The sequence below is a fragment of the Thamnophis elegans genome, chromosome 4 (genome assembly GCF_009769535.1).
Source record: "Thamnophis elegans isolate rThaEle1 chromosome 4, rThaEle1.pri, whole genome shotgun sequence".
NCBI classification, from domain to species: domain Eukaryota; kingdom Metazoa; phylum Chordata; class Lepidosauria; order Squamata; family Colubridae; genus Thamnophis; species Thamnophis elegans.
The window spans coordinates 138251240-138269447 of record NC_045544.1 but is presented as its reverse complement, the minus strand read 5'-3'; the positions used below and the strand labels follow the sequence as shown (position 1 = coordinate 138269447).

At 46.6% G+C, this 18208-nt stretch overlaps 1 protein-coding gene across 1 annotated transcript in view; it reads left to right on the top strand.

The window, feature by feature from the left end:
• DOC2B (double C2 domain beta) overlaps positions 1–18208 on the top strand; it is a 207574-nt gene that overhangs the window by 81342 nt on the left and 108024 nt on the right. The window contains 2 exon segments of the mRNA XM_032217082.1: positions 3366–3404; positions 3407–3444. Coding sequence (XP_032072973.1) covers positions 3366–3404; positions 3407–3444 — 77 coding nt within the window.

The window sequence follows — 18208 nt, the reverse complement described above, 5'->3', positions numbered from 1 at the left end:
ATCCTCTCTATGAGACGAGTCCAAGGCTGGGTTGTAAAACTGAGCTTTCATCAGTGCTTCTTTCCATAAGAACTGCAGCGGTCAATTGTAATGATCAAGGTTCTAGTCCTGGTAGAGTCCTGGCTATCAGATTTGCAAGTGGCGGAAAACTAAACGCAAAGAGAAATAAACACAGAATCCCAAATGGTCATGTTAAGTAAAGGGAATGACATGAACAATGAAGTTTAATCAGCCAAATGCAGACTTCTTGACTTTGGTGACCGGTCACTAGTCCCGTTGTTTTCTTGACAACATTTTTAGAAGCGATTCGCTCTCGCCTTCTTCCTGGAGCTGAGAAGGAACGACTGGCCCAAACTCACCCAGCTGGCTTCAGGCCCAGAACTCACAGTCTCCAACTTTCTAGCCTGGGGCCCTTAATCTGCATCCAATTAACTCTTTTATATGCATTAATAAATATTTTTTCAAATAAATTGTATACCTTTCCCATTTTCCCATGAGTTTGGGGGGGGGGTGGCAATTATCTACAGCTAAAGCTTTTACTTGGCATAAAAACAGTCAGTTTTCTGGAAGCTTTGCCTTTCCTGGTTTTCATATTTTTGTATTTAATTGTGCATTGAATTCATGCTCAATAAGGCACAGCGCAAAAGGAAAGCAGGGAAGTGGAAAGCAACAATATCCAAATCCCAATTGAAATTCGCTTCCAGGGACGACTCCTGGCGAATATATGGAGAGGCCTCTGCAGTTTTATTGGCACTGTTTTGCAAAGCGGTGTGCCATTGCCACCTTCCTAGGGCTGAGAGAAAGCGGCTGGCCCGGTTGGTTTTGGACCAAGGCAGGTCTAGAACTCCCAGGGTCCACTTCAACTCCACAGAATTCCACAGCCAGGCCTGCTCAGTTCCGATTTAAAGCGATGGCATTTGTTTTTCTCCTTTGCTAATAAGTTTCCTTCTTTCTTTTTCTTCTCCCTTCCCTCCTTCCTCCCTTTCTCCCTCCCTCCCCCCTCTCTCAAAAACACACACACACACACACACACCAAAGTTGCACCAGGAGGATGAAGTTTGAATTCCTCCCCCTCCCTCCGACCCACACGTACCTTTTCCAGCTGTTTCAGAGAGGATTTCAACTCCGCTCTGCCTGTCATCATGAAAAGAAAAAAAATGTAAAAGGAAAAAGGCAAGAGCAGCTGAGGTCAGGCTGGGCTAGTTGCTGCCAGAGTCACCGTGTGGATGACTCTGCTTAACTGTTTAAAAAAGCTTCTAAAAAAGCACCCTGAAAAGAAAAAAAAATGTAAAAGGAAAAGGCAAGAGCTGAGGTCAGGCTGAGCTAGTTGCTCCCAGAGTCCCATGGATAACTCTGCTTAACCGTTTAAAAAAGCCTCTAAAAAAGTGCCCTCTACAGGAGGAGGCAGGAGAACGACGTGCCTCATCTACGTCAGGATTTTACTCTGCTTAATTCTGCTCGAGTGATCATAAAAAGTCAGACTAGATGAGGCCTGGTGACTCTGGCAGCAACTAGCCCAGCCTGACCTCAGCTCTTGCCTTTTTCCTTTTACATTTTTCTTTTCTTTCATGATGACAGTGGTGAGGCTCTGCCTCCCCTGACTGCACGTCACTGGTCTCTATCCTCAGGGTCACCTGAGTGGTGCAAATTGGTGTGAACCCTTGTTGGAACTGCCGAAAGGACTGTGTGTAGAAGGCTGCACGGTTCCACCACAAATGCGCGAACAACAAAAGCGCGCCTGACTAAACCGCGGTGACAAAACCGCGCCGACAAAACCGCGCGACGAATGAGCCCTGAAGCGCGCCGACAACAGCGCGCCGACAGAAGCGCGCTGTAACCTAACCCTAACCCTAAACCTAACCCTAACCCTAACCCTAAACCTAAACCTAAACCTAAACCTAAACCTAAACCTAAACCTAAACCTAACCCTAACCCTAACCCTAACCCTAACCCTAAACCTAACCCTAACCCTAAACCTTACCTTAACTTAAATCGCGCTTCTGTCGGCGCGCTGTTGTCGGCGCGCTGTTGTCGGCGCACTTTTGACATCGCGGTTTTAGCACCGCGGTTTGTCGGCACGCTTATGACGTTCGCGCTTTAGTCGGGTCACGGGCTGCACACCCATTTGCACCACTCAGGTGACCCTGAGGACAGAGATAAACCTCCAAGTGGCCTCAACGACTCTCTAAAAAGAATGCAAATGACTGTTGTAATATAATTCCTTGTGTAGGGGTAGCGGTCACCCATGGCCCAGTGGATAACAGGGCATGCAAAGCCACGCTGACCACATAGGAAAAAAAAAACTCCTAAAGTACGGAACATCCTGATAGTACTCCATAACATCCTGATAGTTCATAACATAACATCCTGAGGTTCACTCTAGATGTGCCTTACCCAACGACTCCAGGATTTGACCATATATAGACAGAACTTCCCTGAGCAGTAGATTAGAAACTGTAGTTTTACAGGCTGTCTTTAATCACATGCTGATTGCTGATTGCCTCCTGCCTTTGTCCTATCTCAATAAAAGGGGCTTCCAGACCCAGTCTTGGTCGCCATCCCGAAAAAGCTCGTGTCCGTGTCTTTTCTCCACATTGGCCTCATGGACGACCCATGGGAACATCACATTTGGTAGCAGAGGATGGTTACTTGACAAATGACCAGCTGTCTACAAGGAGTGTAAATCCTTCCATTTCCCCACCATGCAGTCAGAGCTGAAGAAGCTTCTTGGAGGAGAAGCGAAAAGTCTTCCAAGGGAAAACCAGAAAGTCCAGTTAGCTCCTTTGGGACAACACAACGGAGCCTCCAGTTTCAAAGTCAGTCAACTTTGCAGAGCTAAATCTCCTCCTTCTCCTGCAACATAACCTGATCTGGATTTTGCAGAAATGTACAATTGGATCTTTCTGCAATCGTTTGTTGTCATATAACTCCTTGTGTAGGTGTGGCGGTCACCCATGGCCCAGTGCATAACAGGGCATGCACAGCCACGCTGAACCACACAGGAAAAAACAAACTCCTAAAAGACATAACATCCTGATAGTTCACTCTAGATGTGCCTTACCCAACGACGCCCTGGATTTGACCATATATAGACAGAACTTCCCTGAGCAGTAGATTAGAAATTGTAGTTTGACAGGCTGTCTTAAATCACATGCTGATTGCTCCTCCTGCCTTTGTCCTATCTCAATAAAAGGGGCTCCCAGACCCCAATCTGGGTCGCCTCATCCCGAGAAAGCTCGTGTCCGTGTCTTTTCTCAACATTGGCCTCATGGGCGAACCACGGGTACTTCACAATCGTTCCATTTATATTTAAGAGAAAAACCAAAGGATTTTCCTTAATGTATCCTGCATTCTTCTTTTTTCAGCCGCACTGGGGACGTTAGATTTCAGCTTGCTGTACGATCAGGAAACAACGCACTTCATTGCACCATCAACAAAGCCAAGGTAAGTGCCTTACACGTTTTCTGAAAATCCATAGTTTCAAACACAGCGCAATTATTAATGTCAGCATCCTGGGCACATACATAGACCCACCATCCTCTGGCTTGTTGTAATTGTATGATTTTGGATCTTCGGACTGTCTATTTCTCTATTGTTCTTTCTCACAAAGAAGAGGGGGGCCAATCTATTCTCCAAAGCACCTGAAGGCAGGGCAAGAAGCAAGGATGGAAACTAATCAAGGAGAGAAGCAACCTAGAACTAAGGAGGAATTTCCTAACAAGTGAGAACAATTCATCAATAGCAATAGCAGTTAGACTTATATACGCTTCATAGGGCTTTCAGCCCTCTCTAAGCGGTTTACAGTGTCAGCATATCGCCCCCACAGTCTGGGTCCTCATTTCACCCACCTCGGAAGGATGGAAGGCTGAGTCAACCTTGAGCCGGTGAGATTAGAACCGCTGAACTGCAGATAACAGTCAGCTGAAGTGGCCTGCAGTACTGCACCCTAACCACTGCGCCACCTCGGCTCTTCTGTTCAGTGGAACAGAAGTTGCCTCCAGAAGTTGCGAATGCCCCAACTCTGGAAGTCTTTAAGAAGATGTTGGATTGCCATTTGTCTGAAACGGTATGGGGTTTCCTGACTAGGCAGGGGTTGGACTAGAAGACCTCCAAGGTCCCTTCCAATTCTTGTTATTCTAAGAATTCTCTCCTCTCCTCCTCTCTTCTTCCTGTACCTATTCTGATGCTTTCTACTCTTACTCTATTCCAATTCCTGTTCCATTCCATTCTATTCTACAGTTAGTTTCAAAAACTATTTTGTATGATCCTTGAATCTATGTCGTGCCAAAAGAATTTTAGGAGCAGAATAACGGAGTTGGAAGGGACCCTCTAGGTCATCTAGTCCAACCCTCTGCTCAAGCAGGAGACCCTACACCATTTTGATAAGTGGTTGTCCATTCTCTTCTTGAAAGTGATGAAGGACTTACAGCATCTGGTGGCAAGCTGTTCCACTGGTTAATTGTCCTCCACGTCAGGAAGTTTCTCCTTAATTCCAAGTTGCTTCTCTCCTTGATCAGTTTCCACCATTCTTCCTCGTCCGGTTTTCAGTTGCTTTGGAAATAGATTGTCCCACTCCTCTCTGTGGCAGCCCCTCAAATATTGGAAGACTGCACATAGGATTCATTGTCGCTGGTTGTATCAACTCATGATTTATTTGTTTAAGGATTCCAATATCTCAGGGGTTGCCACAAAGAAGAGGGAGTTAAACTATTCTCCAAGTCCCCTGAGGGCAGGAGAAACAATGGGTGGAAACTAATCAAGGAGAGAAGCAACTTAGAATTAAGGAGAAATTTCCTGACAGTGGAGAACAATGAATCAGTGGAACAGAAGTTGCCTCCAGAAGTTGTGAATTCTCCAACACTGGAAGTCTTTAAGAAGATGCTGGATAACCATTTGTCTGAAACGGTATAGGGTTTCCTGCCTAGGCAGGGGTTGGACTAGAAGACCTCCAAGGTCCCTTCCAACTCTGCTATTGTATTTTATTGTATTGTAATCAAGGAGAGAAGCAACTGAGAGCTGAGGAGAAATTTCCTGGCAGTTGGAATAATTGATCAGTGGACCGACTTGCCTCCAGAAGTTGTGAATGCTCCAACACTAGAGGTTTTTAAGAAGAAATGGAACAACCATTTGTCTGAAATGATACATGGTTTCCTGCCTAGGCAAGGGGTTGGACTAGAAGACCTCTAATGTCCCTTCCAACTATTCTATTCTATTCGATTAAATTGATGCTGAAACTAGGTTTAATCATTGAAACATCAGAAATGGAAGAAAGACGTCAACTTTCCACTGAATATTATACACAGAGAAAACCGGTATAAAATATTTTCCCGTGACTGTATTCCAGCATTGATTGCTAAAATGATCGCTCGGGATTTAAGAGAACATTTTTCTTTTTTTCTTTTTACCGAACAAACAATTCTAAAAAATGAATTTCTTTTTCCAACCTGCTACTTTTAGCAAAATGTTACTAACCTTCCTGTATTAAACTAACCGTCCACATGGTTTAGTTCTGCCTCTGCATTTCCACTTGGAAGTACACACTGTTCCTTCCATATAAAATGGCTAATTGAGGTGTGGGAGCACACTTTCTTTGATGTCCAAAATAGCTTCCAATTTCCAAAGTAAATCTGACACAGAGTTTAATCGCGCTTGGAAACCATTTTTAGAGGATCATTAAAATTACAGGCCTGTACCATTCTGAAAGTTGGATTTTCTCTTCACTTAGTCTTTAAACACTTTAGCTCAGTGGGTCCCTAACTTTGGCAAGTTTAAAAGAAATGGGGAATTCTGGGAGTGGAAGTCGACTCCTCTTAAGCATTCCGGCTGGGGGATTCTGGGAGTTGAAGTCCACCCCTCTTAAAGAAAACTGGCTGGGGGATTCTGGGAGTGGAAGTCCTCCCCTCTTAAAGCATTCTGGCTGGGGGATTCTGGGAGTGGAAGTCCACCCCTCTTAAAGCCTGCTGGCTGGGGGATTCTGGGAGTGGAAGCCCACCCCTCTTAAAGCCTGCTGGCTGGGGAATTCTGGGAATGGAAGTCCACCCATCTTAAAGCCTGCTGGCTGGAGCATTCTGGGAGTGGGAGTCCTCCCCTCTTAAAGCATGCTGGCTGGGGGATTCTGGGAGTGGAAGTCCAGCCCTCTTAAAGCATGCTGGCTGGGGGATTCTGGGAGTGGAAGCCCTCCCCTCTTAAAGCCTGCTGGCTGGGGGATTCTGGGAGTGGAAATCCAGCCCTCTTAAAGCCTGCTGGCTGGGGAATTCTGGGAGAGGAAGTCCACCCATCTTAAAGCAGGCTGGCTGGGGAATTCTGGGAGTGGAAGTCCTCCCCTCTTAAAGCCTGCTGGCTGGGGAATTCTGGGAATGGAAGTCCACCCACCTGAACTGGGTCATTTGCTCGTGTGCCCGCAGAGAGGGAACTGCGTACCAACTGTGGCACGCATGCCATAGGTTTGCCATTACGGCCCTATATAATTTCAGACAAATGGTTGTCCAATCTCTTCCCAAAAAATCTCCAGTGTTGCAGCACCCACAACTTCTGGAGGCAAGCTGTGACAATGTTGTGCTCTTCCCCACATACACAAGCCCCTGTCCGAGTCGCAAATGCGATTAAAATAGAATTTTATTTTAATTAGTGAATGCTTATTGGAACCATTTCCAAGGCTGTCCATCTCTCAAAATTACCCCTGGGCAGCCTAGAAGGGTTAAAATGGCCACCACAATGGTGTAATAATTGCTAGCTGGGGAATTCTGGGAGTTGAAGTCCAGATACATTAAACTTGCTACGGTTAAGACACGCTGGCTTAACGGAAGGGACCCAGGGCATGGCCTCTGGGCTAGATCTGATGGAGTGCACAGAGGTGATATTTTGCTTTTTGAAAACAACTCTGGTTTATATTGACTCTTGATTCTCTCCCTCTGTTTATGTAGCCAACGCAGTTCTAGGCTGCATAAACAGAGGGATAGAATCAAGATCACATGAAGGGTTAATACCACTTTATAATGCCTTGGTAAGGCCACACTTGGAATACGGCATTCGGTTTTGGTCACCACGATGTAAAAAAGATGTGGAGACTCTAGAAGAGTGCAGAGAAGAGCAACAAAGAGGATTAGGGGACTGGAGGCTAAAACATATGAAGAACGGTTGCAGGAACTGGGTATGTCTAGTTTGATGAAAAGAAGGACCAGGGGAGACATGATAACAGTCTTCCAATATCTCAGGGGCTGCCCCAAAGAAGAGGGAGTCAAGCTATTCTCCAAAGCACCTGAGGACAGGACAAGAAGCAATGGGTGGAAACTAATCAAGGAGAGAAGCAACTTAGAACTGAGGATAAATTTCCTGACAGTTAGAACAATGAATCAGTGAAACAGAAGTTGCCTCCAGAAATTGTGAATGCCCCAACACTGGAAGTCTTTAAGAAGATGTTGGATAGCTATTTGTCTGAAGCGGTATAGGGTTTCCTGCCTAGGCAGGGGGTTGGACTAGAAGACCTCCAAGGTCCCTTCCAACTCTGCTATTGTATTGTATTGTATAGTATATTGCAGCAGTGGTGGGTTCCAGGCGGTACGGCCCGGACAGCCATACCAGGAGCAGCAGCCACTGTACCAGTACGGTGGCTCATTTGGCCCGCCCGCCTCCGTTCCATAGTGGTTTATAACGCGACCGGCCAATTGCACACATGCGCACAGCGTGCACCGCCTGTGTGACCCTCCGCCGAGCAGCTGGGTGTCGCAGGGCAGTGACTAGGATGCCGGGCCCCATGCGCAGCGTACCAGTTGTGACGGGATCCGGAACCCACCACTGTGTTGCAGATACTATTTTATCTCTTTCTGACTGTTCCGTTAATGATGTGGTCAGATGATGGGCTGTTGCATTAATTACTGCTTGGCTAATCTGTAATTCATCATTGCTGTAATTAATGCTTCAGTCGGTGAGAACATACCGCGTGCAGGTCAAGGTTGAACTGTGGGGCCCTTAGTGCTCTCTGAGCTTGGTGGTTTTCTTGCAGATGCTTCATGACCCAACTAGGTAATATCATCAGATTTTCTTCATCAGCTGAAGGGGAGAAGTTTAGGCCTTAGTGGCAGAGATGAAGGTGATCTCAGGGTTAGATTAACATAGATTAACAAGACCTGAGGTGGCGCAGTGGTTAAATGCAGCACTGCAGGCTACTTCAGCTGACTGCAGTTCTGCAGTTCAGCTGTTCAAATCCCACCAGGCTCAGGGTTGACTCAGCCTTCCATCCTTCCGAGGTGGGTAAAATGAGGACCCGGATTGTTGTTGGGGCCGATATGCTGACTCTGTAAACCGCTTAGAGAGGGCTGAAAGCCATATGAAGCGGGTATATAAGTCTAACTGCTATTGCTATAATGCCATTTGTCATGGAGCAGTCCTTGAAGACTGTCCCAAAAACGGCCGTAGGTCCAGAATGCCAACAGATAATGGGTGGGTTCCTATACTGGATGGGACCTGTTCAATTTGCGCGCTGGGCGTTGCTGGCGCGTGCGCAGTTGACTAAATATTGCTCTCTGCATGGCAGAAACATGCCAGCAACGGCATAAGAGATCAGGGGACCGGTTCAGCCTGGGTTGCTGCTGGTTCTGGGACCCAGGCCGCAATTCCACTACCGAGCCGGGCCGAACCGGGAGCAACCCACCTCTGCAACGAATAGTCTCAAAGTAGTGCCATTCAAAAGGGTCTAAGTATATGCACATACATCTGGTACACTCTGGGCCCATAACCAGTGTTAAGTAAGCTCCCCATTGGGAGAGTGAGTGCGTTCAGAGGAGCGTTGTGAGAGTTGTGTTGGAGAACACACAAACCAGCATACAGAGACACTGCAGTTTAAATAGGCTTTTACTTTTGTGGAAATAGAGGTATCAGAGTCCATCAAACAGTCCAAGTCATACACGGATAAGACAGTAAGTCATCAACGTCTTTCAGTTAAGGGATAATCCAAATAACATAGTCCAGTATCATATAATCAGTTCGGTACTCTAAGTTTGCAAGCAGTTGCAAAACTTACAATAGCTCACGGCACTTTCTAACAGCCAGCTTCCAAAACACTCAGATCAGATCAGCCCAGCATCTAACAAACAGAGAGAGAGCTAACAGTCCTTCTGGCTCCCTCTTATGGCCGATTGAGGAAAAACAGCAACCAATCACATTTTACAGTACGATTTAAAGAAACAGGTACAGCATTGTTACATGATTTATATATTGCCAACCCAACCGTTAGAATTATATTCCTAACGAAGTGTAATTATGATTTAATGTTTGGAAAATGGCAAATGAAAAGACTTAAAACAACAGCAACAACAACAAGGGCCTAGGTCAGGGGTGTCAAACTCGATTTCATTGATGGCCACATCAGGGTTGTGTTGGACCTCGTGTGTGGGGGGGGGGGGCAGTGTGGGCATAGCCAGCTTGACGTCACTCACTGTTGTAGTAGCCCCAGCATTCTGTCAGCAAAAACGGGCACCCAAGCTTTCCTTTCACTGGCAGAGGCTTGCGGGAGGCCATGGTAGCTGAAAACAGAGCTCGGGAGCCTGTTTCATTGGCAGAAACACCAGAGGCGAGTCTGTTTCCAGGGCGGCCCTTCAGGCCAGATCTAAGTACCGCACGAGCTGGATCCGCCCCCCAAGCCTTGAGTTTGACATCACTGGTTCAGTGGTGGGTTCCTCTGGTTCCACCACAAATGCACGAACGACAAAAGTGCGCCTGACTAAACCGCGGTGACAAAACCGCGCCGACAAAACCGTGCCGACGAATGAGCGTTGAAGCGCGCTGACAACAGCGCGCCGACAGAAGCGCGCTGTAACCTAACCCTAAACCTAACCCTAAACCTAACCCTAACCCTAACCTAAACCTAACCCTAAACCTTACCTTAACTAAATCGTGCTTCTGTTGGCGCGCTTTTGTCATCGTGGTTTTAGCACCGCGGTTTTGTCGGCGCGCTTTTGACATTCGCGCTTTTGTCGGGTCACGGGTTCCTCTCCCCGTCGCTACCGGTACACTGTGCACGGAGCATGTGTGCTCCACCGCTTTTGCGACACCCAGCTGCTTGCCGGAGGTTTTGCGCAGGCACCGCACGCTGTGCGCGCATGAGCAATTGCCCCGGCGGCTTTAAAAATAGGTATGGAATGTGGGTGGGTGGGTGGGCCAAACAAGCCAACATACCGGTACAGTGGATTTGCTCCCGGCTACTATCGGTATGCCCGTACCGGGCCGTACCGGACGGAACCCACCACTGCCCTGATTCTAGATGATTTCCAGATGGACCTGGTTGCTTTCAGTTTGCACAACTATGAGGTCCTTGGTGCTCTCTGAGCTGGGTTGTTTCCTTGCAGATGTTCCTGCAACATCATCAGTGGTAGAAGGGAATGTGGTGGGAGGAGGAGGACTGTGGGGTCCTTGGCGCTTCTCTGAGCTGGGTGGTTTCCTTGCAGACGTTTCATGACCCAACTAGGTAACATCATCAGTGCTGGAAGGGAGTAAGGTTTGCAGAGAGGAGGAGGAGGAAGAGGAAGAAGGAGGAGGACAAGAAGAAGATTGTGTGGTCCTTGATGCTCTCTGAGCTTGGCTGTTTCCTTGCAGACGTTTCATGACCCAACTAGTAACATCATCAGTGCTGGAAGGGAGTTGGGTTTGCAGAGAGGAGGAGGAAGAAGAAGAAGAGGAGGGGAGGAGGAAGAGGAAGAAGAGGAAGAAGAGGAAGAGGAGGGGAGGAGGAAGAGGAAAGAGAAAGAAGAAGAGGAGGAGGAGGAGGAGGAGGGGAGAAGAAGAAGAGGAGGAGGAGGGGAGAAGGAAGAGGAAGAAGAAGAAGAGGAGGAGGAGGGGAGGAAGAAGAAGAAGAAGAGGAGGAGGAGGGGGGAGGAAGAAGAAGAGGAGGAGGAGGAAGGGAGGAAGAAGAAGAAGAGGAGAAGGAAGAGGAAGAAGAAGAAGAGGAGGAGGAGGGGAGGAAGAAGAAGAAGAGGAGGAGGAGGAGGTGGAGGGGAGGAGAAGGAGGAGGAGGAGGAGAGGAAAAGGAAGAGGAAGAAGAAGAAGAGGAGGAGGAGGGGGAGAAAGAAGAAGAGGAGGAGGAGGAGGGGGGAGAAAGAAGAAGAGGAGGAGGAGGAGGTGGAGGGGAGGAGAAGAAGAGGAGGAGGAGGAAGAGAAGAAGAAGAAGAGGAGGAGGAGGAGGAGGAGGAGGAGGAAGAAGAAGACGAAGAAGAAGAGGACAAGGATGATGACTGTGTGGTCCTCGATGCTCTCTGAGCTTGGCTGGTTGTTTGCAGACGTTTCATGACCCAACTAGGTAACATCATCAGTGCTGGAAGGGAGGGAGGTTTGGTCTCTGTGCACATAATAGTGGTTTGCCCTGTTGGTGACAGCGGGAGTTTTCTTGGTAGAGCCTTGATTGGGCTGTTGGAGATTCTCTGCCATCCAGGTCCTGGTTGTCCTAAGGTGTTTTTTTTCAAGAGGCAACTGGACGTTCTGGTTTTCCTTTGAAGGGGTTTCCCTTCCCATCCAAGAAGCTTCTTCAGCTCTGACGGGATGGTGGGGAAGGGAAGGATCGAAACTCCTTGCAGACAGCTAGTCATTTGCATTATTTTTAGAGAGTCGTTGAGGCCACCTGGAGGTGAGGACACTTACCTGTAAAGGGTGCAAATCACCAGTTGCCTACAGAGAGTATAATCCTTCCCTTCCCCACTATCCAGTCAGAGCTGAAGAAGCTTCTTGGATGAGAAGGGAAACCTCTTCAAAGAAAAACCAGAACGTCCAGTTGCCTCTTGAGAAAAACCACCTTTGGGGCTGTTGTTTAATGTTAGCTTGTTCGTCTACATTGGCAGCTCCTTGATTGGGGTGTTGTTTACCGCTTCATTGTCAGTCTACTACAGGGTTAATGTCGGTGTTAATCACTACTTCTCTGGGTGTTGATTGCTGGAGAGATGAGGCGTCTTTTTGCTTCCTTTTTGGCTTTTTGATTGTCTCTTTTCAATGATGTGTAGATGTTGTTTATCTCCACGTGCCTGTTGATGGCTGATTTCCCAGGCTTGCAGGAATTCTCGGCCGTTTTGGACTTGGCTTGGTCTAGGATCAGAAGTGGGTACCGCTTTTGCACCGGTTCGGCCAAACTGGTAGTGGAAATGGCGACTGGGTCACCGAACCAGTAGGGACAGCCGGCTTGTCACGCCCCCGAACTGGTTTCCCGGTTGCTGTGGCATGGTTTTTTTTGGCATTTTTAATGTTCTGCAAATGCACAGACCTATTTAAAGGCAACTGCACATGCAGGCGGAGCACGCCCAAATCCCACGCAAATCGCAGGCAAATCGCACGTAAATAGCACGCAAATTGCACGTACACCGAACCAGCAGTAATGCCAGCAGAAACCCCATCTCTGTCTAGGATGCTCACCGTTTTGAACCTACGGTGATATCTGTCGTTGTTCGCACAGGTTGGGCCTCCTCCGGGTACCGTCAACCGGACAATGCCAGCTGGCGGCCCCCCAGTGGAGGGCCTTCTCTGTTGCTGCGCCAGCCCTGTGGAACGATCTACCCGTAGAGATCCGGACCCTTCCCACTCTCCCGGCCTTCCGTAAAGACGTCAAGACCTGGCTGTTCCGGCACGCCTGGGGCTGTTGATTGATATCCAGCCCCGCTTAGATGGAATGGATGATGTGGACTTTTAATTGTATTTTTTATTCTTAATTTTAAATGTTTCTTTTGTCTTGTTGTGAGCCGCCCAGAGTCCCAATGGGAGTGGGCGGCATACAAATTTTATTAAACTCGAAACTCGAAACCAACACCGACAAGCAGTCAGAAGACACAGTGAAAACTCCTTCGCAATCCTACACAACACGACAACCGAGCTACAGATATTCTATTCTTATTACGATTTATCTGGAGGCTTCAAACCTTGATCCAGGTTGTAGATGAGGAAGAGATGAAAAAAGTAGGTGTCGTATCAACACGGTTATATTTTTTAATCTTTCGACTTCCTTTCCGAGTTGGGAAGATTGCTTCGGAGGCGTCCTTTGTCGCGAGATCTATTTTTCTCCGCCGCGTTTGCAATCTCATCTTCCCCGGGGTGCAGCCTGCAAATCTTACCAGCTTAGAACTTCATCAGAAATAAATAAATAAATAAAAAAAGAGATGGGCCACTCTGGGCAATCTTATTTTCAGTTTATTCCCTCCAAATATGATTCCCTGCAAAACGTGTTGCTGGTTGCAGATAACAGAATAACACAGCTGGAAGGGAACTTAGAGGTCTTCTAGTCCAACCTCCTGCTCCGGCAGGAGACACATGGTTTCCCCATCTTTTCTTAAAAACCTCCAGTGTTGGAACTTACCAAGAAGTATGTTGTGGTCTACCTTGTCAAATGCCTTGCTGAAGTTATACAATACAATACAATAGCAGAGTGGGAAGGGACCTTGGAGGTCTTCTAGTCCAACCCCCTGCCTAGACAGGAAACCCTACATCGTTTCAGACAAATGGCTATCCAACATCTTCTTAAAGACTTCCAGTGTTCACAACTTCTGGAGGCAATTTCTGTTCCACTGATTAATTGTTCTCACTGTCAGGAATTCCTCCTCAGTTCTAAGTCGCTTCTCTCCTTGATTAGTTTCCACCCATTGCTTCTTGTTCTGCCCTCAGGTGCTTTGGAGAATAGCTTGACTTTCTCGGGTTTTCCCTTGAGAATGTTTCGCTTCTCATCCAAGAAGCTTCTTCAGTTCAGACTGAATGGTGGGGAAGGGAAAAGGTTATATTCTTTACAGGCATTTTGTTGTTAGCATTCTGAGGGTCCGTGGTTAGCTCTCTGAGAATCAGTTGAAGACAGAATTACGGAATAGCAGAGTTGGAAGGGACCTTGGAGGTCTTCTAGTCCAACCCCCTGCCTAGGCAGGAAACCCTATACCGTTCCAGACAAATGGCTATCCAACATCTTCTTAAAGACTTCCAGTGTTGGGGCATTCACAACTTCTGGAGGCAACTTCTGTTCCACTGATTAATTGTTCTAACTGTCAGGAAATTTATCCTTAGTTCTAAGTTGCTTCTCTCCTTCATTAGTTTCCACCCATTGCTTCTTGTTCTACCCTCAGGTGCTTTGGAGAATAGCTTGACTCCCTCTTCTTTGGGGCAGCCCCTGAGATATTGGAAAATGCAATCATGTCACTCTTTGTCCTTCTTTTCATTAAACTAGACATATCCAGTGCATTTTTTTTTTAAAGTAGTGGAAAACTAAGAAGTGGGGGAGGGAAAAGAAAATAAGGGAAAGGGAAAGGTTCCCCTCGCACATATGTGCTAGTCATTCCCGACTGTAGGGGGCAGTGTTCATTTCCGTTTCAAAGCCAAAGAGCCAGCACTGCCCGAAGACGTCTCTGTGGTCATGTGGCCGGTTGACTGAAAGATGCTTGGAACACTGTTCCCTTCCCATCAAAGGTGGTTCCTATTTTTCTACTTGCATTTTTTACCTGCTTTCGAACTGCTAGGTTGGCAGAAGCTGGGACAAGTCACGGGAGCTCACTCCGTTACGCACGCTCGGGATTCGAACCACCGGACTGCCGACCTTTCTTAGCCACTGAAAATGAAATAAGTATGAAATAAATAAAAGAAAAAAGAAAATAAATATAGTGTAAAGGGAGAAAAGGACAGAAAAAGGCACCGACTTCTGACTCTCTTTAGCCCAATAAAAGATAACAACCTTACGATCACAACTCTTTGCTTTTACACAACAGGGTACACAAACCATTCCTATAACAATAAGCCCCATCTAGTTTAACAAAAACAAAAAGAAAATTTCATTGGTTTTTTTTTTTTTTTTTCATTGCAAGCGCAAAACTCCGGAAGCAATTTCAGAATAGAAACGAAGTTAGCTATAATCTCTACTTGGGATAAAAGAATCGATTTGACCATCTCTGCTTCTCTTTTGCTGTGAGGAATAATGTCTGCTTCTGTAAACTCATTTAATCTTCATCATAATTTATATTAAGAAAATCCTATGTATTATTTCATTTTTTTTGTTTTAACCCTAAAAAGAGAAAACACTCCCCCCCACCCCAGTTTTGACATTTTACTAACTTTAAAAAGGACTCAAGTATCTATCTATCTATCTATCTATCTATCTATCTATCTATCTATCTATCTATCTATCTATCTATCTATCTATCTCTCTATCTCTCTATCTCTCTCTCTCTATCTCTCTATCTCTCTATCTCTCTATCTCTCTATCTCTCTATCTCTCTATCTCTCTATCTCTCTATCTCTCTATCTATCTATCTCTATCTATCTATCTATCTATCTATCTATCTATCTATCTATCTATCTATCTCCCTCTCCCTCTCTCTCTCTCTCTCTCTCTCTCACTCTCTCTCTCTCTATCTCTATCTCTATCTATCCCTCTATCTATCCTTCTATCTCTATCTATCTATCTATCTATCTATCTCTCTATCTCTCTATCTCTCTATCTCTCTATCTCTCTATCTCTCTATCTATCTATCTCCCTCTCTCTCTCTATCTCTCTCTCACTATCTCTATCTATCCCTCTATCTATCCCTCTATCTCTATCTATCTATCTCTATCTATCTATCTATCTATCTATCTATCTATCTATCTATCTATCTATCTATCTATCTATCTATCTATATCTCTATCTATCCCTCTATCTCTATCTATCTATCTCTATCTATCTATCTATCTATCTATCTATCTATCTATCTATCTATCTATCTATCTATCTATCTATCTATCATCTATATACCGTATTTTTGGAGTATAAGACGTACCAGAGTATAAGATGTAACAAGATTTGATGAAGTAAATTTTTAAAAAAAGTGTTTGCACTCTGCAGACCTCCCAAATCCTTTGCACGCCTCATTTTTTTGTGAAAAATGGGCATGCAGAGAGTTTGAGAGGCCTACAAAATGCTCCTGGGGGCTGGAGAGGTGGGGGAAACAAGCAAAAAATGGGTCATTTTTTGCCCCCCAAAAAGGGCATGCATAGGAGGCTTGTGGAGTGCTCCTGGGGGGGAATGAGCAAAAAAACGGCCCATTTTTCACTTGGTTTTGCGCCCCCCTCCCCCAGGAGCACTTTGCAGGCTTCCTAAAGGCTATGCAAGTCCATTTTTCTCCTTTCCGGTCCCTTCTTACATGCTCAAATGCAAACATTTCTCCTTTTGTTTTATTTTTTGGTTTGGTTTGCTAGCTGTCTGCCATTGAAAGTGCAGCTTGGGAGGGTTGTGCGCAGCCCCCTGGGTGCCATTATCCGTAGGGTCAGCCTCTTCAGCTCCGCGCCAGTGAAAACTGGGATGGAGGGATGCGCATGTGACCTTCCCATGTTCCATTTTGGCTGGCAGAGGCAGCGTGGGCCGGTCCTTTGCTGTGTCCAGGGCGGCTTCTCCGCAGGGCAGATCTAAGCACCCTGCAGGCCGGATCCGGCCCCCGGGCCTTGAGTTTGACACCCTTGTTCTCTACTATTTCAGACAAGTGATTGTCTCGACTAGGGGTCGGCAATCTTAAACACTCAAAAGAGCCATTTAGACCTGCTTCCCACAGAAAAGGACACACCGGAAGCCACAAAACCTGACTCTTTCCCGAGTGGCAGTGGTGGGTTTCAAATTTTTTTTAGAACCTCTTCTGTAGGTGCGGCCTGCTTTGTGGGAGTGGCTTGCCAGCCATGTGACTGGGTGGGAGTGGCTTGGCAGTCATGTGACTGGGTGGGCATGGCCAACTTGTAAAATGTAGTGAAACTCACTTAACAACGCTCTTGCTTAGCAACCAAAACGTTGGCTGAGAAACTCTGGCATTTGAAGCACGCAAGTCTTAAAGCTGTCAACTTACAAGACCCTTGCACCCCTAACCCTTTAGAACCCCCCCCCCCGGGTGTTCAAACTTGATAGCTTTAAGACTTGTGGACTTCAACACCCAGAATTCCTCCTCCAGTTGTGTTGGCTCAGGAACTCTGGGATTGAAGAGTGCAAGTCTTAAAGCTGTCAAGTTACAAGACCTTTGCACCAGTGGTGGGTTTCAAAAATTTTTGGAACCTCTTCTGTAGGTGTGGCCTGCTTTCCGGGTCCACTGGTGGAACCTCTTCTAAGCGGTTCGGTAGATTTGACAAACCGGTTCTACCAAAAAGGTGCAAACTGGTAGGAACCCACCTCTGCTTTGCACCCCTAACCCTTTAGAAAAAAAAAACCCCAGGGGTGTTCAAACTTGACAGCTTTAAGACTTGTGGACTTCAACTCCCAGAATTCCTCCTCTCGCTCTTCATCTTGATGATGTGCAGACGGGCGGGGGGAGGGAGCTGGAACCGGTTCTAAACGGCATCGTAGATTTGTGGAACCTTTTCTATAGAAGAGGTTAGAACTGGCAGGAACCCACCCCTGCTGAGTGGCCACAAATCTAGCTATGGAATTAGTAGTTGAACTTCTTCAACTAGTAGTTGAGTTAAACATCCTGTTTTCTTTCGAAACTTTTCTTTTCTTGGATTTATCCATTGTTATTGGCCCACCGGGGTCAAAAAACTTAATAAATCGCATGCCGGCAGGTGTGGCACATATTTTGAACGACAGGGAGCCGCAACAGAGGGATGAAAGAACCACATGCGGCTCCAGAGCCCTGGTTGCTGACCCCTGGTCTAGGCCAGTGAGGGCGAACCTTTTTTGCCTCAGGTGGCAAAAGCATGCGCATGCACGCTATTGTGTGCGCCCACACCATAATTTAATGCCCTTCCCTGTGCCGCGCCCCCTGGATGTGCATGTGTGACACCCCCACCCACCCCGTTGTCCTGCGCATGCGCACAGTGTTGGGGCATTCACAACTTCTGGAGGCAACTTCTCTTCCACTGATTAATTGTTCTAACTGTCAGGAAATTCCTCCTCAGTTCTAAGTGGCTTCTCTCCTTGATTAGTTTCCACCCATTGCTTCTTGTTCTACTACCCTCAGGTGCCTTGGAAAATCCCTCTTCTTTGTGGCAGCCCCTAAGATATTGGAAGATTGCTATCATGTCTCCCCTGGTCCTTCTTTTCATTAAACTAGACATTCCCAGTTCCTGCAACCGTTCTTCATAGGTTTGAGCCTCCAGGCCTTTAATCATCTTAGTTGCTCTTCCCTGTATTCCCCTTCTCCCTATCATCCCCACATACTTTGCCAAGCCAAATGATTCAGAAAGAGAAGTTTACAAAGGGAAGGACAGGCCATTACTCCACACTCCACGTCCATCTTATTACCAGAAAATA